The sequence below is a fragment of the Falco naumanni genome, chromosome 2 (genome assembly GCF_017639655.2).
Source record: "Falco naumanni isolate bFalNau1 chromosome 2, bFalNau1.pat, whole genome shotgun sequence".
NCBI classification, from domain to species: Eukaryota; Metazoa; Chordata; class Aves; order Falconiformes; family Falconidae; genus Falco; species Falco naumanni.
Genome location: NC_054055.1, coordinates 92,675,539 through 92,702,053, shown reverse-complemented (window position 1 = coordinate 92,702,053; position 26,515 = coordinate 92,675,539). Strand labels below are relative to the sequence as shown.

The window sequence follows — 26,515 nt, the reverse complement described above, 5'->3', positions numbered from 1 at the left end:
AGCATGCATTTATCTTTGGGTCTTATAGCCTCATACTTGTAGAGACAGAAAACATGAGCCAATCACAGAACATGCCATATCATATCTTCATATACCGCTTAATATATCAGTATAAAACCTTGATGTGATGTACTAGATATTGCTTGAGTGGCACTGCCTGAGTAGAGGGAGCAACATGCTGCTTCTGCATGGCACGTGCTCTGTAGTGACTGCTGCTGTCTCTACTAAGGTTTGTTGATTTTTCTAAACACTTATTCTTTTGGTTGCTTAAAAAATCCTACTTGAGAAATTCTTGTAATCATACAGGGTGAGGCAGTAAAATTATAGCTCAATGATGTAACTTTCTAAAGGACATAATTTTATTTTTCAAGAATCTTTTTTTATCACATGATATTTTGAAGAACAGCATATAATTTGGTAGGCTATGTTTCTCTTTCCAGAGAAGAATGTTATAGTTCTAGGATCTTGAGTTATGATGAGGGAGCACCTTTGTCCTTGAGTATTCCCATCACTAACATCAAAGATTTTTCTAGAAAACAACAGAGGTACTTCACTGTTTTGGAAAAACACTGTCATGTCATATATATTACGTAGAGGTAACGGAAAGATAGGGGACCTCTGTCCTTTAAACGAGATAAAATGAAATGCTTTTGAAGTGGGGAACCCCCTTGGTTTGATACTGGTGACGGGAAATACCAGCTGCTACAATCTTGTGATGAAACCTGGGACACAGATCTCTGGGTGGATAACAGAAGGGCTGTGAGAGCAGCTGTGCAAGCATAAGGATACTTGCCTCTCATCTGTGGCTAAGTGGACAGACAGCAAATCACATGTTTTCTTCAGATGCAATTGCCACGCATATTTTGCGGGAAAGGAAAGGATTGAGCTCTAGCATGAAGTCATTCCCATCTCCAGGACTGGAGATATCTTCTTCCCATGAACAGAACAGATATCTCCTTCTTCCTCTCTTTCTAAATATTTTTATATAAAGCAAATAGAACAGACATGGATTAAGAAAATTGTCTTGCTCTTATTAAATGGTATTAGCAGGTGTGTACATGGTGAAGAGACATATTTTGCCCCATTTTAGACACATGAAATTATGGGGTCTGAATAATCGCTTTCTGTATGTCCTTAACTTTTACGTAGTGTTTTCAATAACATTCATTTGTTGTTGCATGCTTAACTGTAAAACAGTGGTTTTCCTATAGTTTTATAACGCATTATGTTTATCATATGTGTGCTCAATAAGCAGAGGAAATACCAATCCTAAGAGAGGCTTGACTTGTTCATTTGCAAATTTGCCTTTGCCTCAGAATGTAAAGTGAAATATTGAGGCCAGAATTTTTTAGTAGACCAAGATAATGAGATGTTTAGTAATAAATGTAGCTGAGTGAAGCAAAACTACAGCTGAGTGAACTCAAATTTTCATACTTCATGATGTAAGCTAGTAGTAGTAAGTAGCAGAGATCAGAAAGAATATTCTGGCTTCCATAAAGAGCACAGAATATTTAGGATTGCTGAGTTTTTTTCTTTCCTTGACATTCATTGAAATCTCAAACATTGAATCAACTAGTAACAGCTTATCTAGCTAGAAGATACTTTAACTGAATATGAGAAATTTCCATGCTAGGAGTTGGATACTGAGCTGTTGTCTTGAGGAGGGGTTCCACAATTAGACTGAACATTGTTTTCAGTAATGTTCTGTTTCAGAGTACATTCTTGAAAAGAACCTTTTGAAATGCAAAATAAATATATTTTAGAGAATGGCAATTCTATTTTGGAGCATTGTAATTTGTTCTGGTTGTAAGGAGCAGAGAACCAGATCCACAAAAGAGCTTGAATTTCCAAAAGGACATTTAAGTTAAGGTTTAAGTAACAAAGTCTAAATTTGATCTGTAAAGAACCTTTCAGATTCCCACAGGAGTCTGAATTTTTACTGTTGAATCCCCTCTTTGCTCAAAGCTCTGCTATTCTTTGTATCCCCAATTCTGTCAGTCGTCTTAGGGCTTACCAATGTGGTATCTGTTTGCTTTATACCTCGCGTGTATCAGTACTTGTATGAAACTTCAGGTTTGACCTGCATCATCTGACATCTCTAGCATCTGTCTCCTAACCCAGGAAGCGTGCTCTTACCACCCCTACTATACACCTGCTGAACTGGGCCATATACAAAATGTATTCTGTGTTTACCAATCTCATTCTGCATTAGTTTGTGTAAATGACAGTTATGTGCAATGGCTGATACAAAAGCTCTGAGTGCTAGTTCTTTGCACAGTCTACATACGCTGCTTGTCTGCAACAGCATACAGTGTATAGGAGATTGACTTCTTACTGCTTTCTTCCCCCAAGGAAGGATATTCTATATATGGCTGACAAGTTTAAGAAATCTTTTTTAAAGTTTCTCATTTTTAAAACTCACATTTCTCTGTAAAATTTAGTTGAAATTGGCCATCTAGTTCAAAATCACTGGCAGTGATGGCAAAACATGAAACAGGGCATTTCAGATGAATTCTTCCTTTGTAAACTAGTTTAAGAAATGATTGATGAGGAGCTACTATTTTTTATGTCACCTCATATAAACTATTTAGTTGGTTTAGAGCACTCGACCGAGAAGTGGGAAATATGCACTCTGCTTCAGGTTTCTGTTCTGCCTGATGAAGCACTCTGAAACCCTACTGTTTTGGAGGTGTTCCACATCAAAGGAAAGTTACAGACCTTTTGTCAAGCAAAAGATTTAAAAATCTATGAACAGTAATGTTCAGTATCCTTGTATCCATTTCAGCTTTGGCTTGACTGCTTCACCGGTAGCTGATTCTTAGAGAAAACCATTTAGATAGAATGGGATCCTCCAGGAAACCTAGACAGGAATGTCCCTTCCTAAGGAGGAGCAACACGTTGCTAGTGCGACTCTTCAAAGCACCTATTGTCTGGTCTCATTTTAGTGGTGTTTCTCTTGAGCTTATTTACATGTATTATTTGTTGGGTTTTTTAAGATCGGGAATATGTCATGTATAAATTCTTGGTTGCTCAATTATGACACCATTAATTAGTTTAATGAAATAATACAAATAATAAATGATAAAGCTTTTCAAATGACAATTTCTTAAATGTTACAGAATTTTGAACTGTTTCTTTTCTTGGTAACTTTTTCTTTCGTATGCGTGTTGCTGAAATCTTTATGTTCCTGTTCTTCATAGAGCCACTCAGGCTTTAAATACTGTGAATAGTCAAAATCCTACAGGACATTTGATAGCGTATCTTACATAAGTCTTTGCAATGCTGTGACCCAAGAAGTTTTAAAACTTAATTTCCAAATTATCATATTCACTGTACACGTCAGGGACAGCAGCATATGGCAGAGAATTCACGTGGACTAGATTTCTTGAATGGTGCAGAATTGCTGTCTGTGTGAGGCAACAGCTTTTAACTCCTACATTTATTTCAGTGTACTTAGCCATTACTTTGAGAATAAAATACAGCCTTTCGACGGTTGCTGAAACATCTACACTTTTCTTCTTTTCTTTCATGTGAAATAGGAGTGTAATGCTAATGGATAAATTTGGCTCTTTTGCGAAGTGGCGTATGCGTATGTCTAAACACAGGCATATTACAGTTAGCAGAGGCTTTTGAGGGCAATTAGGATGTTCCTTTTCTGAAAAACCTTTCAGAGGCTTAATTAGCCGGAGCACCTAACAGTAGATACCAGAAGTCAAGCTAAATTTGCTCACCTTCTTAGCTCTGTTCCTTCATAGTGCTAGTAATTATTACTATACTTAGAGTTAATAAGTATAAAAATACTATAACTTAGCAGTAACAATACAATTAGTAAAATAGTCTGTTCAGTTTGGGTTAGACCATTCAGTTTGTAAGTGTCCAGAAACAAAAATATTTAGGAACTGTATTTGACATAAAAACTATACACAAGCCTTTCAGAATCACTCAGAACTTGAAATGCGTATTATCTTCCCAGTTCTGACATCTATTCCTTTGCTGTTGTGTAAACTGATCGAGCAAAAAGGGTAGTGCTTGGACTTCTGTGGTATCTCAGCTGAATTTATGCAATGTATCAGCCTTCTGATTAGGCCAGGGTATACGAAGGGTAGATCTCAGTAGCAGAAAAGCAATGCAAGTCCTCTCTAAGAGTTAGTAGCATGTGCTGCTTCTGCTGAACTAACTTTCTTCAATACAAGGAAGATATAATTTGGTCACTTAAAGCAATACAAAACTTGTTTCCAAGTTTTTCTGATAGATTTTATAAGTGATGATCAATTGATTGTTTTTATTTTTTTAAAACATGCAAATTTTGTACACACATACATCTACTTAAGTTTGTTTGCAAACTCATTTTTACTGATTTTTATTCATAGTGGTATTCATTTTCATTTGAAAGGCATTACTCACTATCCACAGTAGTCTTTCCAGGTGCTTTTATTTTAGATGGTTTAGATGTTTTTTTACAGGTTCATTTGTTATGATGATTTGAAATTAAAAATTGAGTAAATGAGTGTGTTACTCAGTACTTGGTTATGCACATGTCTTCGGGTATTCCTGGATGGCTTTGCTTTTTTATTGCTGTTCTCCAGTCCAGCTCCTGTATGTTGTTAATAATGGGATATTGTTTGGGGTTTTTTAAATGGTGATATTTGGAAAAGGTGTGTAACCTACATCTAGGTCATCAAGTAACCCAAGTGCCTGTCTGCTCATATGCCCTTGTTCCGTGACCCTTAAAGCTTCTTCCCCATCATGTTACTAAAATTCAGGTGCTGCATCATTGCATGAACAGACCTGCACTAGTCATGTCACCCTGGCTACATTTTGGCCATGTGCTAAATGCATTCCTGCTCACACAAGAGAAATGTCTTTATTTAAGAGAAAAACGTGACCTATGATGATCAGGTTTGGTGAGAATAGAGAATAATAGAGTCATGCCAAAGCATGCAGGCATTAAGAAATTATCACCTATGACCATATAGTAATCATGGATTAACACTTTGAAATGCAATTGGTGATTCTGGTTTTAGATAGGCTCCCCTTAAGACAACAACTTTTTTTTAAGGAGCCACAGAGAATTTCCTAAAATTGTGTTCTTTATGGATATTTGAACTTTGAAATCCAAAAACTTTTGGCAACTAAAATTACAGGTCTCATTGTAAGCCTTTTCCACATGCTAGTACACTATTTTCATTTCAGCTCACAAAGACAAGCACCCACACTCATACTTTGGTAAGATAAAAGACTGTTTGACTTTCAGAGTAACTAAGCAACAAGAGTCACAGGAACAACTCTTCTGAAAATTTAATTTTCAGGTTTTTTATATAAATTTTACATATATTCAGGTATTTTATATATATATATATATATATATATATGTTGGGCATTTAACTTTGTTTCTTCATACTGGGATTCCTAATTGTGAGGTATCTGCTACATGTGGTTTTCTATTGCATTTGGCCTGATCACTGAGGTATTTGCCAGATTTTTAATTCATTTTGTTTTGCATTGTGAACTTTTTCTGGATGCTTTTGTTTTTCTTTGTCTGATGCTCAGAGGAAAACAAAACCACAAGAGAAAAGACACAACAGATCTTGCTCATTTCCCTTTCTTCACTTTTGTTTTACAGGAGACACATGAAATTGTGGCTATCAAGAAATTCAAAGACAGTGAAGGTAACCTTTTCTGCTGCGTAATCTTTCATGTCAATAAGTACGTTGTTAATATCTCCCCAGTTAAAGTAAAATGTCTCATATATCAAGACATGATTTTAAAATTATAATGACTTACTAGCTCTCTGAATATTCAAGGCACTTGATCCTTCATAGCTGCCGTGGGGGCTGCATTATACACTCCAACTGGATAACTGCTTTCTTTCTTGGGGCATCTATCTTAATATAGCTAAGATTGTGGTACCGTACATGGTGGTAAGATCTACCACTTGGAGACGGGATGTGATAAGTAAATGGCAAAAACTCCTCTTGTAGCAGTGGCTTACAGAGTCTTCGGGCTTTATCACCCTCATCTGTAGGAGGGGATCTAAATGGGGGGGACGGACAGGGGGACATGAAGGAGTAAATGGAGGAGACCGAGAGAAGTCACCGAGAAGTTCAGTGTTATGAAGAGGAATCAGGGAGCTCTCGGGAATCTGTGGGAGAATTTGAGGGAGCCGTGTGGTGAGGCAGCAGCTCTGCCCTCCCTTCAGCAGGCTCCACTCTCCAGAGGAAACTTGCTCTTCGGCCCCAGAGCAGCCTCTGTGTGCTCTCCCATGTTGCCCAGTTCACTGCGAGGCGGGAAGAGCTGGCTCCTGCGAGGCTCACTGGTGCTGGCAAAGGGAGTAGTGGCTGAAGGCAGGACACATGGAAATCATTGCCAGTGCTGCACACGCTTATTTCTGACCCAGCAGTAATAAACCCAAAGATCTGTACAAGATGACACTAGCTCTCTGACCTGAGCTTGTTGGCGGACAGTGAATCCCAGCATCCTATCATAGGCAAAACTGGCAATCAACCGTGAGAGCAGCTGCCTGCCTTGCGTACAGCAGAAGTTAACCCTGACCTTAATGACCTAGCACAAACAGAAGCCAAGCATGAAGTAATAAGAGGCATCACCCCAGTCTGAGGCAATGCAGCTATGATTTACCATATACCATGTTGTTTTATGCAATGCAAACTCTTTGCTTTGCAGCTGATTTTGCCAGACACTTCAAGGGTATATTTGATGAATTTTTTTAGCTCTGCTGTTAAGAAATCTGTTTCAAATCCCTGTTAAGGAATGTAGGAGGTAATTTAATTGTGGTGACCATCTTGACCAGATTGCGAGAGTACTTTAGAACTACTTTTAGGAATTGATATGGCTATTCCGTACAGATCCTAGGTGATGAAGCTCAGTATTAAGACCTAAATAGATTTATTATATTAGCCTGTATACCCCAAAAAAATGAAAACAAAAAATACAACATTGCCATTAGGTCTGGCTTTCAAGAAGTATTGCATAATACCAGTTTACATGACTGATGGCTGCTTTTCAGAGTTGTAGCTAGTTGTTTACAAGTTTCTGGAAATAAGACACAAGTTCTTTTGATGGATTTGATTCAGCCCATTTCACATCTGTGTCGTTAATATGGTAGTTCATTAGGAATCTGAATGTACTGTAATTGTTTCTATTACCATTTTTGTTTCACTGAATTTTTGCTGCTGTTTGACATATGCATGCTGAATGCGCTGGAAAGAGTGTGTCTAGTTATAGATGAAATTATGTAATCAGGCTGATGTAAGCCAACACCGAGCACTCAGTTTTAAAAAGAAATTATTTAGATTGCACTAAATTATATATTTTTTAATCAAAACATTTGGGTTGATAGTATTTTGTTTTCCCCTTTCCTCTTTCTACTCTCCATTTTTTTATTTTTATTTTTTCCCCTCTTCTGATGACAATTATATGCATTTGTATGACCTGTGTTATTCTCTCTCCCCTGCAAACCTGTTCTTGCCTTTTGCTTACTTGGGAAAAGATTTTCTTTTCCTTGTTTCTTCTTCTTCTGTCTCTGACTGTCTTTGTGGTACCTGACCTGCAAAAGTGATTCAGCTTTGCATTTATGCAGTCATATCCCATTTTATATTCCTCTGTTGTGGGTAATACTTGTAAGAGTTTCAGAACCCTGCTTCTACATGTGCATGGAAAAAAATTACTGAATTAATGGATTTCATTTTACAAAATGAAAAATAAAACTTAATATAGTCTGCTTTACTTGACATTTTGTTGGTAGTATCCTTTAGAACCCAGTCAGTTCAGGGCCCCTTGATGATAAGCAGTGTACAAAGCGTTAGTGAAACATGCCTCCTTTCTTGAACAACTTTCAGACAACCAAATTGTCAAAACACAGTTAAATTTCTTGACTCCTCAGAATCAGATTCAAGGCTTTGTTGAATCAATACTTGCTCTACCGCCCTCCATGGCTGCTACACTGACCTGCATTTCAATGGAAATTCATTGAAAGCCATGTGGGGAAACATAGGATTTACAAATTCTGCTTCAGTCTTAAAATCTGTCATCGCTTTTGAAGAATAAAATTATTTTAGAATCAAATAGAGTTCTTTGACATTGATCAAACATGAGCTTTGCATTCCAGTGTTTCGTCTGAGTATATATTAGCCTTGCCAGTGCTTCATGCATGTGACATGTATTTATGGGGTGGAGGGTATGTCTGTACACATACATGCACGTTTTTGGAAGTATATTAGTGCTCTTCATAATGAAAAAGATAGAAATGCAAATGATTTGTTTCTTATGACTTTTTCGGCCACTGAAAACCTAGATGGTAGAGATGATAGTTTGTGAGGGTTGCATAATGATAGCACAGTCACCAGTTACCTCTCTTCCAGTGCAGAAGCATCCAGGCAGCAGAGAGAGTCCCATACTGGAAAATAAGCCTTTTTCTCTGTAATATCTAGAAACAGAACCTAATCATGGATTCAAAATAAAAAAATACAACACCTGTTACTTGGGGGTTTTGTTTTGTTTTGTAATAAATTTGTCACTTTTACTTTGCACTCTAGAAAATGAAGAAGTCAAAGAAACCACTTTACGAGAGCTTAAAATGCTTCGCACTTTGAAACAGGAGAACATAGTGGAGCTGAAGGAAGCCTTCAGAAGAAGAGGAAAATTATACTTAGTTTTTGAATATGTGGAAAAAGTGAGTTGAGTTTGTACTGTCCTTGCCACAGTTAAATCATCAGCTTACTGGAAAAATCTTTAAAATTGCTTTTACTTGTAAAAATTAAACTATACTAATCTATAAAGAGGAACTGTAGAAAATTTAATACAGTCTGAATTGTAGTAATTAGACATTCATTGTGAGAAAGCCACACTGATAACTTCACTATTGTTTTTACTTCATGTGTTGGTATTTAAAAAAAAGTTCTTCCATATATGAACACAAACATGTTCAAATTATGTAGACTGGAAAAGATGTCATTTGAAGATAAATTTCCATCCAAATGCAATAGTCCAGTTTAATTGTGAACTTGATTAACTGTTCTGTGTTGTGTTGTGTAATAAATCTTGACATAGTCTTTCAAAACAAGATCATAGTCTTTTGACCTTGGAATCTGTTTCAACTTTCTCCATCCTTCCCTGTTAAAAATAGGATTTGTTTGTATATTTCTGTTACAAGGCCAGTATCAATAGTTGCTTAGAAGGATTTGGCAAAGATCACTGTCATTATCTCCAATCCTGACCTCATTTGAAACAATTCCAGAATTTCCTTAGATTGGTGTGCTACTGCCAAGCATTCTGGTCTGTTTCCAGGGAGAAACAACCTAGAACAGATTGGTCTTTTCTTATTTTTCCAACCTTCATGATGAAGGTAGGCCTTCCCTCTGAATTCTAACCATTTAGCATTTCTTCATGGAAATAATTAGATGGTATTCAGATACACACAGTAAAAATAAACAGAAGCTTAAATATATGTATCTCTAGCTTTCATGAGATATTATTGTTCCCTTGACTGAAGATTTCATTTAATATCCTGCCAGTGTGATGTTGCAGTCTAGCTGAGTGCTAGTGGTTTTCACTCAATTCTCTGTCGCATAAAGATTCCTCATACTGTCCTAAATACTGTCTCCTTGACCTCAGTTTACAATTTATTATGTCATATAATTTTATAGCATAATGTGAAGTGACCTATATTAGCCCACAGTTTGGCAGAAATCAGTTTTTGCCAGCAGATCAGTGGCTTCTTATGGGGTAGATCGTACTTAGATCAAACATCCAAAGCTTTAATTGTTCCATTCATGCTTCTTGTCATTGATCCAGGCACGTGGAATGGCTTTGATCATATACCAACTCAGAACATAGGTTTAATTTTCTATTGTAGTTGACTTGGCTAAGCTCTCCATAGTAGTGGGTTGGAAGAGCAGCCTAAGTAAAAAACATTTAATTGATCTGATAAGGAGTGTGCTTCAAAAATTAATATTGGTAGAAACACCAGGTTGCAATATCTAACATTATTTGCATCAGAATAAAGGAATATAATGATAAAGGTAGCCATCATGTATAGTCGGTGCCTAATGTCATTTCCATATTAATGGTCACCTTTGGTATCGGTTACATTTTATAGTCCATGAATGTTTCTCATTTTCAGGTATGTCAGTTTCCACAATAATTTATTTGAGGACCAGGATGATTTCTGTATTTTTGGATGGGGGAAAGGTAGAAGGAATTAAATAAAATATGGTATAGTAGGCTAATTTTTGTTTTAACTGGTGATGAGCACCTTATGTCCTTTAGGGAATCTTAGTTCTGCACTGCTCAAATCCAGATTACTTAAATTCACATTTAGTCTAATCTCCTTTATTCATCATCCCCTTAGTTAATGTCTTCATATAGGATTATGTCTTGCTGTGTTGATACTACTATTTTGGTTCGTATTTGTAACACTAACTCCTTGATTTACTTATCCAAACCCACAAGCTTCTGTGTGGACAAAAGTCTAACTAAAATCAATATGATTCCTTAACAGAAAATTCCTTTTCTTGGATCTGAGGTGTATTTCTAAGGAAATTTATACTCAAGCACATAAGTTCCAGTATTCAGTCAAGATTGCAAAACTTAGAAATGTTTTCAAATATTACCAGTCTCCATTTGTTTTGTCTTATATTTGTGTTCATTAAAATACCTTACAAGACAAACCTCAAAAATTTTACTGTACTGCTAAAGAAAGTGTTTGTTACAGACAAGATAAACTTATTTTAAATGAAAAACCTACAAATGTTCAAATGCATAATTAAATGAGTTGTGTAAGGCAATATAGCCAAAATACTTATTTCTATTTGAGTGTTCAGTAAAAGAGACATTCCTCTCTTCAAGTGGGCTGCTGCAGCCCATTATTCATGCAGGATTCAGAGTACAAACTCCAGTATACGTCTAATTGTGCAAAATTGGAGACATTTGCTAACATGATGGGATTCTAAGTGTCCTTTTCCAAAGAGGAAATTTATTAGTATAAACAATCAGTTTATTTTCTTCACTAGGTACAGCCATAAAACAGTTAATAGGGCCATAGTTACTGTAGTGCAAATGTCTAAGATCAATATAGCTGATATATAGCTATGGGATACTCCCTAGTTGCTATTTATGCTCCTGTGAGACATTTTTGTACCTGTTACTTCATTTGCACTAGCAGGCTTGAGTTGCTTTAACTATAGCCATTCCTGTACAGACATGGTTTGTCATTAATCATGGCCCTGCTACGCTGAAGCAGCAGCAGCAGCTTAATAATGAAGAAAACAGTATGTTAAAGCACAGTCAGATATTTACAAAACGCTGTGTTCTGCTAAACACTTTATATAGCCATACTGAACGGACATTTCTGTTTAAGCAACTTTTTGGAACTAAATGGCGTTTTAGAAGTTTTAGGGTAAGTGGCTTGATGACAGTCTTTTAAGCACTTGTGGTATGTTTGTGGTTCACCTTTAAGGATTATTGTCTTCACAAGTGCTCTAGAATGAAAACGGCTAGTAGTATGCTTATGATTAAAATACACTCCTTAAATGTTAAACTACTAATTTTGCATAGCTAGGCTCAGTGGTGCAAGCATATCACTTCATAATGCTGAAAGCATGTTATCTTCTAGCAACTACAGTATAACTCTTTTAAATAATGTATCTTTTAAACATCTAGAATATGCTTGAATTGCTAGAAGAAATGCCAAATGGAGTTCCACCAGAAAAAGTGAAAAGCTATATCTATCAGCTAATTAAAGCAATTCATTGGTGCCATAAGAATGACATTGTTCATAGAGGTGAGTAGTTCTCCACATGGAAGTAAGTAGGAATTTGCTTTCTAAAGGGAAAGATGTTGCAGCATGAAGTATTTTGCTGTTAACATAAATACAAGTAATTGCTTTATATCAGCAGAAAAAACAGTAAATTTGGCTGGCTCTTAACTCAGCTGCGTGAGTTCAGAATGTTTTGAAACTAAATTGATCTACATATACAGCTTGTTGTCCACTCTCTTTGGGGTATTATATAAAGATTGTATCATATGCACAGCGAAGTGTAACTGCAGTACCGATGTTGCCAAAGGAAAGGGAATATTTTTAAACATTTCATGATGCTCAGTCATTTCACTTTTGAATCTGATAATAGAATATTAGAAGAAAAATAACCCAAAACTTAAAGCTTGGTCTCCTGTGTTTTACTACTTAAGGCAGTTCCTCCAGCTCCCATGAGTTCAGCTCTGTATATTTACTTTCTCCTTTAAGCTTCAAGCACTTGGAGTACATATCTTGATGTGTGACTTTATCTAGTTCCCTGTCTTTTTTCCTGATTTAATAAAACTGTATTTTGCTTTGTGGCTTTGCAAGGGTAATATCTCTAATTAATGTTTCCAATAAATTAAATTTCTCTACAGTATGTAATTTGTATTTAAGGTTGATCAAACATAAGCAAGAGTCTGAAAATATTTTGTAAAATATAGTTTGAAAAATGTATCATATATGGATACCATAATATCCATACAGGAATTAAAAAAACAGGCTTAAAACTAGACAACACATCTGTTTCTAAACAAATGACAAGAGGTGATCAAGAGCAGCATCATAACTGAAAATGCTGAGCACAACACATTTAACATTTTATTGGTTAACTGGGTAATTAAATGTCAGTTCTTTGTATTATTTTGCGATATGCAATATTCTGCATATTGGTTTGCTGCCCAGGGATATCTGTAAGCACCTTTTATCTTTCTGTATTTTGTTGGGAGACGCTTTAAAAGACTTTGAAAGGCAGAAAATTAATTCTGCATGTTTACAAACTGAATTGCTGGAAGCTGTTTCAGCAGTTGCTCTCGTAATGTTTCATTTATGGTTGCATGAATATCTCTAAATATGTTATAATGAAATAATATTTGTTGACAAAGTTCAAAATTAAAAAGAGAAGTTTAACAGCATTTTTTTTTCCTCTCTCACTCTGATACTCTAGATATCAAGCCAGAGAATCTCTTAATAAGCCACAATGATGTTCTGAAGTTGTGTGACTTTGGTAAGTTCAATACCTGCCTGGAATTTTGCCTTGTTCTTGTAACAGTTCTACAGTATGTACTGTTTAAAACCCATTTAGTTGTCAGAATTGATTACTTCCTCAGGCTTGTGGCTAGTACTTTCATTTGAAAGATCTCTGGGCTTGATTTGCACACCCTGTGAAATACCTGTATTAATATGTCAGTAGAAAAGCTGCAATTATCTCTTCCTATATTCAACAAGGTTTTTACTGGTGGTGCTGTTGGCACCCAGCTGAGAACAGTACGGATGATAAGCTGATTAGGAAGCTAGCAAAACTGTAGGTTTATCTGCCCTGCATATTAAATGAAAAGGTAATACTTCCTTGTTTAGCAAAGATGCAGTAAACTTACACTTTTTCTATATTTTTTGGAAAAAGTGGCTTTCATGAACTGTTATATGTGTAGTTGTAGGTTAGCTTTTACTGTTATTTATGTTAATTAAGGAGTCATATGTCCACATATTATTAGCGACTGAATGTCTGGAGGTTAAGAGTCAGCACTGTACATGTAACGTTAACTGATGTTTCCTAACCTATCAATACTTGTTTATTGTCAGCTTTAAGACTTTGAAGAATCAGCACCCAAGCACGAGGCAAACTTTGCCCATGTTGCATAATCCTCAGAAGACGAGAGGGCAGAGTATATACATGCTTCCAACAATCTTTGTTTTTATTCTAAATGCAACATAAACAAAGAATAAAATATTGTTCCCTCTAAAAAACTTACAGTTTGGCCTGGCAAATAAAAACCAATTCCATAACGCTACCCAAGTACACTTTTCAATGACAGCAGTTTGAAAGCTGTCTTTTCAAATCTCTGCAATTTTGAATGAGAAGAAGAACTGCTAAAAAATAGATTAGAATAGGCTTTTGTGAACACAAAAAAGTCTTTTCTCATTTGCAGTGCTGCTAAATTCTTTTAATCCTAAAGGCATTTGTGCTTAAGCATTCAGAAACAATAACTGTTTTAGGAAAAGCCTTAGAGGTTTTGGTCCATATGAGTTCTTTGAATTAAGAGCAATTTATTCTACCCTGTAAGGAACTGCACAGCTCCGACAGAACACCAGGGTGCTGTTGCACAGCACCCTCAGCCTTTTCACTATCCACAGGCCTCCTGTCTGCGCTGCTGTGGCCACCCTTCCCTGGCAGCTCCGCGCTCAGGCTGCCCCAGCGCTGTTGCCCAGAGCTGGTGGGGCAGGATTGTTCCCTTGCCCTACACGTATTTTCAGGGCCCTGCCCCTGCAAAGCAAACCCGCCTGGCAGCACTCTCCCAGGCTGCGGAGAGGCCTGGTGCAGGTGCCCCTTGCTCCCCATCCACCCCTTTGTCCCACCCCCGCGGAGCTAGTCAACCAATCAGCGGGCAGTGCCTGCCCCTGACCTACGTCTGCTCCAATCGGGGCTGACGGCACCACAAGCAGGAGCAGCCAATGGGGGTGTGGGTAGGTCCTGATGGCAGGGGCCATGGGGCAGGGGTCAAGGGCCAAGGGCCAGCCCTGCTCCTCACCCTGCTCCCTCCTGGGGTGTTGTTTGTTTTTTGGAGCAGGGGGATGTCCCCTCTTGAAAGTAACATTCACCATTAGAGTTGACACACGCCATCAGCTGACAGATCTTTGTGTGTGGACTTGTCTCAGCGTCCTCTGTGCAGCAATATTACAGGAAAATAAAAAAGCTGAGAAAATGGTACAGTTGTGTTCTCGGCATCGTTTTTCCCGCTAGGGATAGGTGGTGTGAATTCTGTTGGCGGTGGTGTTGGTGTGGTCCCTTGGCTTGCTCACACTATACGCGCCAGCTTCATTCTCTTTCTACTGTTGAAAAAGACATGCAACCACAATATACTCGCAGTGCTCAGCGCAACCTTGAGGAGGCAAATGAAGCTGTGGGAATTTCTGTTGTTCTTACCGTTCATGGGGGTTAGTTTGAATTTTGGTCAATGTTTCAGATTTAGTGGAATTTAAAATTCCAAGCAATTCTGATAATTTGGGGTCAATTTTAGTTTTTCAGCCTTATTGCTGCGAAGTGGAACAGGCTGCCTAGGGAAGAGGTTGACTTGCTGTCCCTGGCGGTTTTTAAAAGATGTGTAGACGTGGCACTTAGGGAGATGATTTAGTGGTGGATTTGGCAGTGCCAGGTTAATGGTTGGACTTGATGATCTTAAAGGTCTTTTCCAACCTAAACGATTCTATGGTTCTATGACATTATTGCTGGTTGCTTAAGCTATTACAGTAAAATGTTGGTCAAAATGGTATTAGCCACAAGTGTTTCTTGAACATGTAGAGATTAGGATATAAGAATTTGCCTTTTAACATGATTTAATGTATGCTGTCTGCCTACCTAACTTCATGTTCTGGACCACAGGTACTTGTCACATACAGTGCCACATTCCTTATGTGATAACAAATGCAAAGAAAAGATCTATGCATGTCCCAATGCAGATACGGAAGTAATTGGATGTTTCCAATGTTCCCAGTGGACAAAACAGTTTGAATAGAAAAGTTCATAATTTTTTAACAAGATAGTTCTTCATAATCCTTGTGCCATGTGTTCTGTACATATCGTGCTAGATAAAAATGAGATTGAATGTGGTGGTTGCCTGGACACATGTTGTGTGGGTGTCATTTCTGCCAATAGAAGTGGAAAAAGAACAGTACAAAATGCCAATTACAGCAGATGCATCTGACTGTTGGAAATAGTTGGGCTTTCTGACTAGTGTATGCTGTTTCAACACGAGGGCTTCAAAATTACTTGTTTTAGCAATCTCTTAATCTCTGTATGATGTGTAAGCATAGAAGTCATGAAACACAGGACTGGAAAAGACCTCAAGAAATTCTCTATTTCTCCCACCTACTCAAAGAAAGGATTAAGCACGTCTGTGTCATTCTTGACAGGTGTTTGCTTAGTGTATTCTTAAAATTCTGGTAATGGAGGTTCCCCAGTGTTCCCAGGCGTCTATTAAAGTACCATGTTAGAATGCTTTACTTTGTCTAGCTTAAATTTACCTTATTTCTCTATAAGAAACTGACAGTCTTCTCCTTTTTTCCTTACACCTTTGCCCTTGACACCTCCCCTACCATGTTCTGAGTTGTTTAAAGTCCCTTTTAAAATTTTTTTGGCTTGCTCTCCCTTCTTGCATCGTGATGCATTTGCAAACACTTTTGCTTTCATAGTTGCTCTCATTCAGATCACCTTCTGTTTTCATCTTTTAATCTATTCCTTCTCACTGTTTAGAGTTTGGTCTAACCTTCTCCCTAGTTACCTTCTCTTATTTTTTATCAAAATATTCTTCCTGATACCTCAGCACAATTTGGAGGAAGGCGCTATAAGCTAACTCCACCACGAAGAAAGAAAAAAAAAAAGTTATTGTGTTCTCAGAAAGGTATTATGCTTTCATGAATTCTGTCCATCGTCTTTCAGCATGGTGTCACAGAGTCAGAGCAGTAGCGAATCCATAAAATGGTTTCTTACATCACCCAACAATATATAGACACTGAAGCCCATGACAATAATTTTGCTTTCTGTGTTGCCACATCAAATCTGTACTGTGCCTAGCCTGTAAAGCTGAGGGATGATTTTTCAGACTACGTTAGCTGCTGCTTGTTGCTGGACACTTAATACCTGGCTGTGACCAAGTTCCAATAGACTGGCCTGGAAGGAGGAGGATGCATCCTTGACTTGTTAATTCTTCTGGTGCACGTGGGCTCATGGGCTGCTAGGCTTATGTGTTACATTAGGACATGTGTTTATTTATATCAGGCAACACCTTTTCTTTTCTTTCTTTCTTCCTCCCCATGCCTCCTCCCCCCCCCCCCCTCTCCTTATGGGGCTTCCTACTGTTCATTTTGGCCATCCCTGATTTTTATAAGTGTAGCTCCTGGTTATCTTCCCTCGCTTCTTTAAACACATGAATGAAGGACTTTTCACTGACAAGATTAATCAGATAGGTCATGTAATTTGAAACAGAAACAGAGCTGCCTAAGTAGTTCTAAATATAGTAACGTTTAGAAATTTACTCAGTCCTAACATTGAAAGTAATAAAAAATTACTTTCCAGCTTTTCTCCAGCAGCATCAGTAGTGTTCATTAGACTTTATGGGAACAGATCAGATTTATTATTATTTTGGTTCAGCTTTGAAATATATGTTCCTCAGCACACATGCCTTTTAGTTTACCAAGTCTTGAAAGTAGAGGTATCTTGCAAAAAGTAACAGGAGTAACCTGTCATTAACAAGTTTATCAGTGTTTTCTCAAATCACTAATCTAATAATAATAATAATCTGCATCCAAACTTTTACTTCAGTTTAGAGTAAATTAGTGTTCAACAGGGGTGAGTGGGGCTGGGTGCATTCACACTAAGCTGCCAAATGGGATACACTTTTGGAATACTGGGAAAAAAACTATCAAAAATTTACAACTTTACAAGCATAGTTGTGTGGGAAAATCAATTTTGGCAGCTTCTGCATAAGAACTGTGATATGAAGAAAATTTACTGTTGGATTTAAGTAGCACCTATTGATTCTGAAAATGAAATTATACCTTAACTCTGCAACACTCTGGAATTCTTATACTTTCTTCATCATTCATGCAGTAATGGAAAGACTCATAGTGATTTCACTGAAGTAAATTTTGGACCAAGTTTTAATGCCACATCCCAGTAAGAAAGCATTTTTATAATGTTGCTTCTGCATTTCAGTCCCAAAAACTCATCTAATTTTGAGCTCTAGTAAGGAGCCTACACATCTGGAGTCTTACTGCTGAGATCCATCTGTCCTGTCTGGCCTTATTATTAATTATTTGTTTGAGAACAATAAGACACTACTTTTTCTGAAAACAGTGCCAGCATCTGCCCTAGAGTACTTCTACATGAAGAATCCAGTAACATCATTACTGTGGTGCTCAGCTGAATTTTTGTAAATGAAGGAGAACAAAAACAAAATTTAAATTATTACTACATCTGGGTTTTCCAGTATATGCACTCTTCTCTCAGTCAGTGGTGTTAATTGTTATGCCTTAGGACAGGACTTAAGTTTTGATATAATTGCAAATAAGTATACTTTTTATTATTATTTATTCTTAACAAAATGATGAGGAAGTTAATTTGGACTTGGTTTCTGATCCTAATTCATTAAGAGCCTTGTTATGAATGTGATGCTAAAGCAGGTGGGAAGCTGACACATATGGAGTGAGCCAAATGCAGATATAAAGCAGTTTTGCTGATATTTGGGAGACTCCTGCATTTTGTAGTTTTAGGGAGATGACCCTGTTCCTTGCCAGGTCAGGCAGGGAGTGCTCTTAAATGAGAATAAGACATAGTTTTTTAGCTAGTTTAAAAAATTTAATGCAGTAAGACTGTAGTAGTTAGGCTCAATGACTGGAGAAGTCTGCTCCCCATGCGCGTGTTACGTTTCTGATGTTATGACTCTTCTGCAAACAGTATCTCTGTGAAACTTAGTGGCAGTAGTTCAATAGATTGCATGATATACTGTCAGGTAACTTTTATCAATCTTTTTTGATTATGGCAAGGTCCAAAATTAATAGCAAAACCCCATAGACTAATGAGGAGAGTATACAAGTGAAGTAGTCATTAAAGCAGACATGCTGACTTGCACTGTCGTATCAATAAAAGCTTGCATTTCAGTAGACAAGCAATTTTTTGGAGGCATCATTCTGTACTAGGGATTGTAAACAATTTGCTTCTATATAAATAGGTGTGACCTCTTGCTGCCAAAATCAGTGGTGATATGCATATTGCATTTAAAATAGGGTATAATCTTTCACACTGTTGCTTTGACAGGCTTTGCTCGTAATCTCTCTGAAGGAAGCAATGCTAACTACACAGAATATGTGGCTACCAGATGGTACCGCTCACCTGAACTCTTGCTTGGGTAAGTACAGTTTGTAGAACTGACACAATAAATCTTGACTGTTTACATTTTTTCAAGTGCCTTTTGTAAGATTTACCCATGGAGAACTGTGATTGATTAAAGGGAAGATTTCAAGAGGCTTCCAGATTTTCGTTGATTTTTGTTCATTTCCAGTACGTCAGCATGAATCATTGATGTGTTGACTTCTCTCGAGGTGAACTGTGTTTAAGTGATTAAAATATGAAGCTGAATTATAACAGATATTCCTGCTCCCTCCACCCCAATTACTTTCAGAAGAGGTTTTCATGATAGTCCTGTGGCCTGAAATGTTCCATCAGTCTTGTGGTGGACATCACGTAGCCATGGCAGTGCCTCTTACACCATGCTATGCTCCTAGTTGTCTTCATTCTTTGGGTCAAAACTGTGATTTGGTTTTCATTCCCAGTTGCCCTGTGCCAGCACTGCTGAAGTGGCTCAGAAGGATGGTGTTAGCTTTGTACTAGTCCAGAAGAATTTCTTGAAGGAAGCTGTCATTTCAATAAAGCAGAGAAGTCAGTGTTCCATTACCTGTGAAAGCAGTAGTTTACATGAGTAGGTTCAGCCAGACAATTTAGTTTTACTTTTTCATTGATCTCTAAAATGAGTGTTTTACTACCTCACAGGGTTAAACAGATTCTCAGATACTATATGAAGAAATTCATAGGACCCAGAAGGGCAAAGGAACAGACAAAAATAACTGGAGATCTACTATATGTGATCTTCCCATTGTATCAATTTTAACACTGCATTAGTCTAAACCACAAGAACACTCTCACAGAACACATTTCCTGTAGGCATAACATAGATATATTTATATACACATATTCTAGAAATAAGGAATTGGTAGCCACAGAGTGAATCAAAAAAGGACTGGTCATTCCTAAGATTCTTTAAGCAACATGTTTCACGCTGCTGAGAAACAAGTCTTTGTTTCTTTTGATTAACAATGAACTAGACATTTCTTGAACAGGTAAAGCATTAGTCAATAAAGTCACCCCAGTATTCCCAGAGCTGTGCTACTCTTAACCAGATTGGTAGGCAGTTGTGTTATTATGTGCAGAATAGTATGTAAAGTTGCCATTAAAAACGTAAAAGCTCAGGTTTTCATATTTTGGAGAAAACAGATATTATTAAACTTCCAAGAAAGTGTGTGTGTGTGTAAGTATGTAAGTATAAAAAAAGACTTGTAAAGAGAGCATCCGTTTGGCCTTTTTAGTTACACATTTTACTCTTTTGTCTCTAGTAGTAATGAGGATTTAGGAGGAAAGGCATGAAAAGCTTGACAGGCTTATAGTTAATCTAACCTGCAGTTTTCAAAACTGTTTCATTACCAAAGGAAATTTAACAGGAATTATGTCTGTAATTGACTAAATTTGTTTGATTAGCTTGTAGTGGAAGGGAGAGGGTATGTGTATTTAATGCATATCATTCATAAAAGAATGCTGGTGTATTCTTTTAATGCCAAATTTTTCGGGCATGAAGTGATGTATGTTTCTTGGCAATCCCATTCTATTTCCCAGACACTCATCTTACCCATTCCCCCTTCCCCTGCATTTATCAAATCTTCATAAGCATCTAATATTCAAGAGCCTTGCCAGGATTATTAAATATATACATTTTAATGAATACAGGTTTATTTTAAATTTTTTTAAATGCTCTGTTTTGCAATAAAGTTCAAGACTTAAATTTCAAGGGAGGAAGGAAATAGCTGCCTAATTATTCACAGAACATCCAAAATCTACTCACTTTGGAGAGCCTCAGGTAACTGTTAGTGGAGTACTCTGTAGCCTTTGGTGACAAAATATTGCTAAAAGCCAGTAGATTTTAAGGCATACCAAATTACTAGATGAAAACATGTTTTGGAGAATCTAATTTGTGTGGGAATAGACTATAGTACTTCTGAACTGTGGTCTGTCTGACCTACAGGAGTTATTTCCTTTATCCAGCCGCAGCACTCTTGCGTTGTTTGCTGGTTGTGATCTGACAAGACCAATCTGAGCTGTCAGTAGGAGTTCTGAGCATGCCTTTTTAAACAAAAAAGTTGCAGTTTACCGTGCCACTGCCTTAAGAAATGGGCATTTTCAGAGTTGTTTCTGTTTGACTACAGAACGGAAACTTCTTAAACTGTGATTCAGCTTCCTTCATTCTTGTGAGCAAGGAAAGATAACTGTCCTTGCCTCAAAGAAGTTTTAGCCCATTCCTCAGTTGTAACTGTAGCTTGTTCTCCAATGCCCCAGCCTACTGCAACCTTTCCCCCATTTCACATTTTAGTGGAGAAACCTGCCTATTAAAGGGGTTGCAAAAAAAGATGTGCTTGTTTTTCTGTCATAATGAAAAGGTAGGTTTTTTCAGTTGTACTCTCAACAAACTGTTTTGCTAACAGAGCCTCAGTTTTCCAGGACAGCACAGAGTATCTTCAGAGTAGATCCTTGGCTTTGGAGTCTGTTCTTGTTGTGTTGCCTTTTGCAGTGTGGAGAAAAACCAGTCCTTTTTTGACACTCAGACATGACCTAATAGGTGGGTTGGACTAGCAGCATCACAGAAAGGACCAACACTGAGTCTCTCAGCAAATCCATGAGCAGTCACTATGTGAGATTAGTAAGGGAATTATGAACCCACAGAGACATTGTAGTAGTACTTGGGGAGTTTTGGCATGCTCTGCTTTGCCACTGGTGGTTTCTTGTCAGCAGTCTATTCCAATGGGGCAAACTTTGATTTTGTGGTGGTTGTTTATGAAGGGACTGCAGTGTCTAATGGCAGATTCTGAAAGGCAAATGGTTCCTGAAATTTTGGTGTCCTACTGTAGCTTTACTGGCTACTGCAGACTCCTGCACTAGGCACCTCAGTGGGTATAGTTTCACTCAGGCCAGTCCAGCTAGAAATGCTTTCTCACTTTCACCTAACTAAATCATCACAGGGATTACAGAGTCCTCTGGCCAAGTGTCCTCTAACTAATCATGAGTAGTTAATGGGGAAGTGTCAGATATTTTTGTCTTTAGTCTGAGGGTGTTCTCTCTCTAAACATCTTCAATCAGCAGCATAGGGAAGGGATGAAGGGAACAGGTTTAGGATACGGTTTCTCACCTGCAGTTCCTGGTGCTGTCTTATTCCAGAAATCAGCAAGCCAGCTGTAACTTAAAAACTTCTTGAGAGGTTGAGTTGTTGGATTACAAGTTTCAAAAAGAAGAGACACAGCAAAATACGTTTTCAGTTCAATCTTTATCCCAGTCTTCTTTTTATATGCTTTCTCTTTGACACAAGAATTTTCTGGTTGTTCTGCTCAAAATCTAAACATCTAAAGGAGATTCTTGGAGTAAGTTGGATGTTTACAAAAATTTTTTACAAATTCAACAAGCAGGAACTCAGGCATACAGAGTTGCTTCAGTCTACAGTAGGAACAATGAAAAGCCAAAAGTGTGTAGTGCATTAACTGTTGCACAGTTGAGGTGAGCCGCTAAGAAAGCTTGCTGAGGCACAGAAACTTAGAGTGCAAATCAGAAACTGTCCAAAAGGATTCTGTGTTCCTTCAGTGTTCATGCCTTTAGATTGAATGTTTCAGTGGTCTACTACTCTCTTCTTTTCATACAAAACTTCTGCTCTCTACACTCCAATTTTCTGTCCTATGTGTGTTACAAACCATTCTCAAGCCCGTAGTCTCTCCCGACTAGAGTATCCATATTGCCTCTTCTTACATTAAATACCCTCATATATAGTCTCAAGAAAAGCTGGTATACCTCTTGCTGGTGTAACACTCACATCGCTCTAGTTTTATTTCTGATGAATTCCCTACACGGCTCCATTGCTGACCTATCTTTTTTTGGCACTAGTAAAGTACCAGGTGCTTTTCTCCCCAAAACCCCACCTGGGGCTTTTGTGGTGCTTTTGTTGCTTCTTCACCTGTGTTTTTTAAGGAATATTTTTCAGGGGCATTCTGTTTTCAATTAAAATTTCACTGTGTGAATACTGAAAGAAAGATTTCATATGATTTCTGTCCTCCCAGTGGCCAGACCCCGTATGCCTATTCATATGTTAAGCACAATGAAAAAACAAATATAATGCAAAAATAGAGCACAGTCATTTACTCCTAGAGAGAAGGGAAGTTATTGCTGGTTTAACTGGGAATGATTACTGCTTCGCAGTCAAAAAGATTATTCTTGTACGTAAGATTTTTCACGAAGGTAACCAGATCCTTGGGGGTACTTGAGAATTCCTCTCCTGGCTTTTCAGCAGCAGCGGTACATCAGACAATCCAGGGGAGAAAAAGTGAGCTTGGTATTTGAAGTAGTTCCTTTAATATCAAAGTTTATTTGTCTGTGTGCTAAGGAAGCGGGCCGTAGGAAATATGGCAAATAAATTGAAACAGCTCAGTAAGAAAACAGTGTCAATGGGTGAAAGACTTTGTATGTTCACTTTACAGAGCCCCTTACGGGAAGGCGGTGGATATGTGGTCTGTAGGCTGTATCTTGGGAGAGCTGAGTGATGGGCAACCCTTGTTTCCTGGCGAGAGTGAGATTGACCAACTCTTTACCATTCAGAAGGTGCTAGGCCCACTGCCAGCTGAGCAGATGAAGCTCTTCTACAGCAACCCACGCTTCCATGGCTTGCGGGTAAGAGAAAGCTTTGTTCTTTTTTTTTTCATTTTATTTACTGACACAATATTTACAGGATTGTCGTTGTTGCTGTGAAGGTTCTTCTCATTTACGTTGTACATTATCTATTGCATGTGTTTCTGTGTAAATATAGGATATTTAGATTATAAGGCTTTCATAATTCAAAGTAAAATTCTGATTACACCAGTATTGAGTTTTATAAATATGTTTGGTTTACTGTTAAAAGTCGATTAAAGTTTTCTTTTATTTCTTTGACTTTTTTGGCTTGCAGGTTAGCATTTATACCCAGCTTAGCATTGCCCTGCCAGATTTGCACTGTGAAGTTTAGTGGCATAGCTCTGTCAGTTCAGGGTGTGGAAAATTCATGCCTGCCATTTCAGGCTACTCTTACGGAAAAATCTGAGTCATAGATCATGGCAGAAGAGCTTTTTGCCTTTTGACTTGCATTCCTGGGGAGTTGGTGTTGGCCACGTGAGTAAAAAAGCTCTTCCTGCTGACGGCATTGTTCTCCTTTCAGGGGTTTGCCAATACCATGTAATGACTTACTAGCGTGGAGAAGCTGCTCAGGTTGGGACATGCAATATGGCAAAATCCCAGGAGCAATATATAATAGCTCTGTTATCTTTAACAATACCTGGTCATTGATTGTACTCATGTTTCCTTGTCGTTCAGTTTTGATTGTCATTTTTTTATTAGTGAATATTACTTAGAAAGGTGAATTTGTGATCTTGATAAATGGTCTGAAACTGTTAGTGTAAAATCCTATAATGAGAGATACAGAGGATTTAGGAGACGTGATATGTGCTAAAGGCTCGAGATTTGAGTTTTACTCCGTAAAAGAGAAAACTCAGACAATGAGAAAGGGAAAGAGGGGGGTCCTAGTTATGTTAAAATGTGTTAAAAGTTGCCATAAATTGAGTTTAGCTGATGATGGTAAGAAAAGAAATAGTCGTCTTAAGGCGTTAGGATAATTATTTTAACTACAAGGATAGCCAACGCATAAGAGATTTTGTTGAAGTTTGTAGAGCCTTCACCAGTGGAGGGTTTAAAAAAATGATTAGACAAGCATTTCTTGCAAGGTCCTATTTGTATTTGATCCTGTTTAGAACAATGGGCTGGGTGGGATTTTCTGTTTTAAAGAATTTATAACCCCTTATCAGGAAAGCAATGCTTTAAAAGTTGTAAGCAAAGTAAGTCCACTGCCTGTTCAACATTATTTTGCAGCAGTTCTAGTTGTGCAGTGTAATCTTATTTGGATAAATACTCTGTAATATCTTAGAATGAGAAGGAAGTATCTTTGTTTTGTTGCTTTAAAATACAGTAATTGAAAAAGACAGTGTGGACCTAATGTAATTAGCACGGGTTTAAAGTTTTGAGTCTCTGTTGTTATCCTGGATCAGTGGTTTATTACTTGGCCTCAGACATGTTGCTGCCTTCGTAGCCCCATCTGTAAAGTCAGAACACTAATGATGACGACAGTGACATATGCCTTCCAATAGAGAGTAGTTTTTGAATAGTGAAGCGCAGTCTGAATAATGGCTTAAACATGAAAAATACTTCAAAAAATACTGGTTCAGATTGTGATATTCATTAGTTAATTCATAGGAAAAAATTATTCCGTGGTATAAGACAACCTTAAAAGTACATTTTTCTGAATGTAGCATAGTGCTTAATAGTGGAAGATTATCTGTTGCATAGCAGATCATGCAACATATTTACGAGCTGGATCTGGCTCTGGGTATTCACAAGATAGAAACTAGTCCATGATGTAGAATTGTTTATCCATATGTTTGGGCTTTGTGATTTTCTGCATTATGGTAACTGTAAGTACAGTATTGTAGCACAGGATTTTAAAATTTCTAATATGAACATTCCAGCACCACGTGCACATGTATACAGATGCACATTTGCAAACTTTCTATCATCTCTTCCTTCTAGTTTCCTCCATGCATATATATAGACACAGTTTTTCTCACTGCTGAGGTTTAGGGAGTATTTAGTGATCTCTTTTCAGTCCTTTTAAGGAAGAAAACATCCATGGTATGTTGAAGGCCCAAGGAAATAAAATAATATGGGATCAGAAAGTACCAATAGGCTCATGCTTTTATGGAAAATGTAAGTGGTAATATAGGGCTGCAAATATTGTTCTACAAGTAAGTTATAAATAAGCTGGAGAATCTGAACAGTTCCAGTGACTAGCCATCTCTTATTACTGTTTTGCATGGCTTTGGCACATTTTCATGTTGCCCTGATCATTCTAGTTGTAAAATCTTCTTTATTATGGTCATTCTACATGAAGACAAGAATATTTTGCCATTTGGTTTATGCAAAAAGTGGAGGAAACATAGAAGCCTTGGTTCATCTAAGTCACTATCCAAAATCAACGTAGTAGACTTGGACTTAAAATAATTCTTAATTGTTAGTAAAACACTTCAAAGGAAAGCACAGTAAAAAGAAAAATACAGAGACAACTTAGGAACAAACACATTCAAACTAATGTTCTTTCATTTTCCTTCAAAGCTCACATAGTGTAATTTATGAAAAGTAATGCTAGTACAAACAATGGGCAACAATCCGTAGTGGTTGAACACTTACCCCTATACAGTGAATATGCAGTGCATTTTGCTTCCAAATAAAATGCATTTTTGGAAATGAGTGCTTGTACTAGGTTGCTCTTTAAAGCATAGGTTTGAAGCTACTGTTTAATCTGAGGGTGAACATGTAAATATATGCACCTGACTAACAATCCCTAGAGGTAAGGGAGAGCTGGAAAATGTACAAGTGAAAGTAAAGGAATAAAGGTCTTTAAGACTCCCTGCTCATTGACACTTTAGACCAAACATCTAGTTCTCACATATTTGTATACTATAACAAACTTCCACATAAAATGTTTATCTTCAAGTTTGTTGATTTTTTTGTTGCTGTTGTCTGTCTTAATCACTGACTTGAACTTT

At 37.4% G+C, this 26,515-nt stretch overlaps 1 protein-coding gene across 5 annotated transcripts in view; it reads left to right on the top strand.

The window, feature by feature from the left end:
- The window catches only part of CDKL5 (cyclin dependent kinase like 5), a 140,013-nt gene that overhangs the window by 76,714 nt on the left and 36,784 nt on the right, over window positions 1-26,515 (top strand). For 4 of the 5 annotated variants that reach the window (XR_005826180.1, XM_040582637.1, XM_040582636.1 and 1 more), the window contains exons 4-9: window positions 5,624-5,669; window positions 8,553-8,689; window positions 11,677-11,797; window positions 12,978-13,037; window positions 18,843-18,933; window positions 23,369-23,558. Coding sequence is in view for 4 of the 5 variants with exons in the window: in XM_040582637.1 (XP_040438571.1) it covers window positions 5,624-5,669; window positions 8,553-8,689; window positions 11,677-11,797; window positions 12,978-13,037; window positions 18,843-18,933; window positions 23,369-23,558 (645 nt within the window). In the remaining variant the exon portion in view is untranslated. Of the gene's footprint in view, window positions 1-5,623; window positions 5,670-8,552; window positions 8,694-11,676; window positions 11,798-12,977; window positions 13,038-18,842; window positions 18,934-23,368; window positions 23,559-26,515 lie in introns of those variants that run through there. The other variant, XM_040582638.1, reaches the window with a different exon arrangement.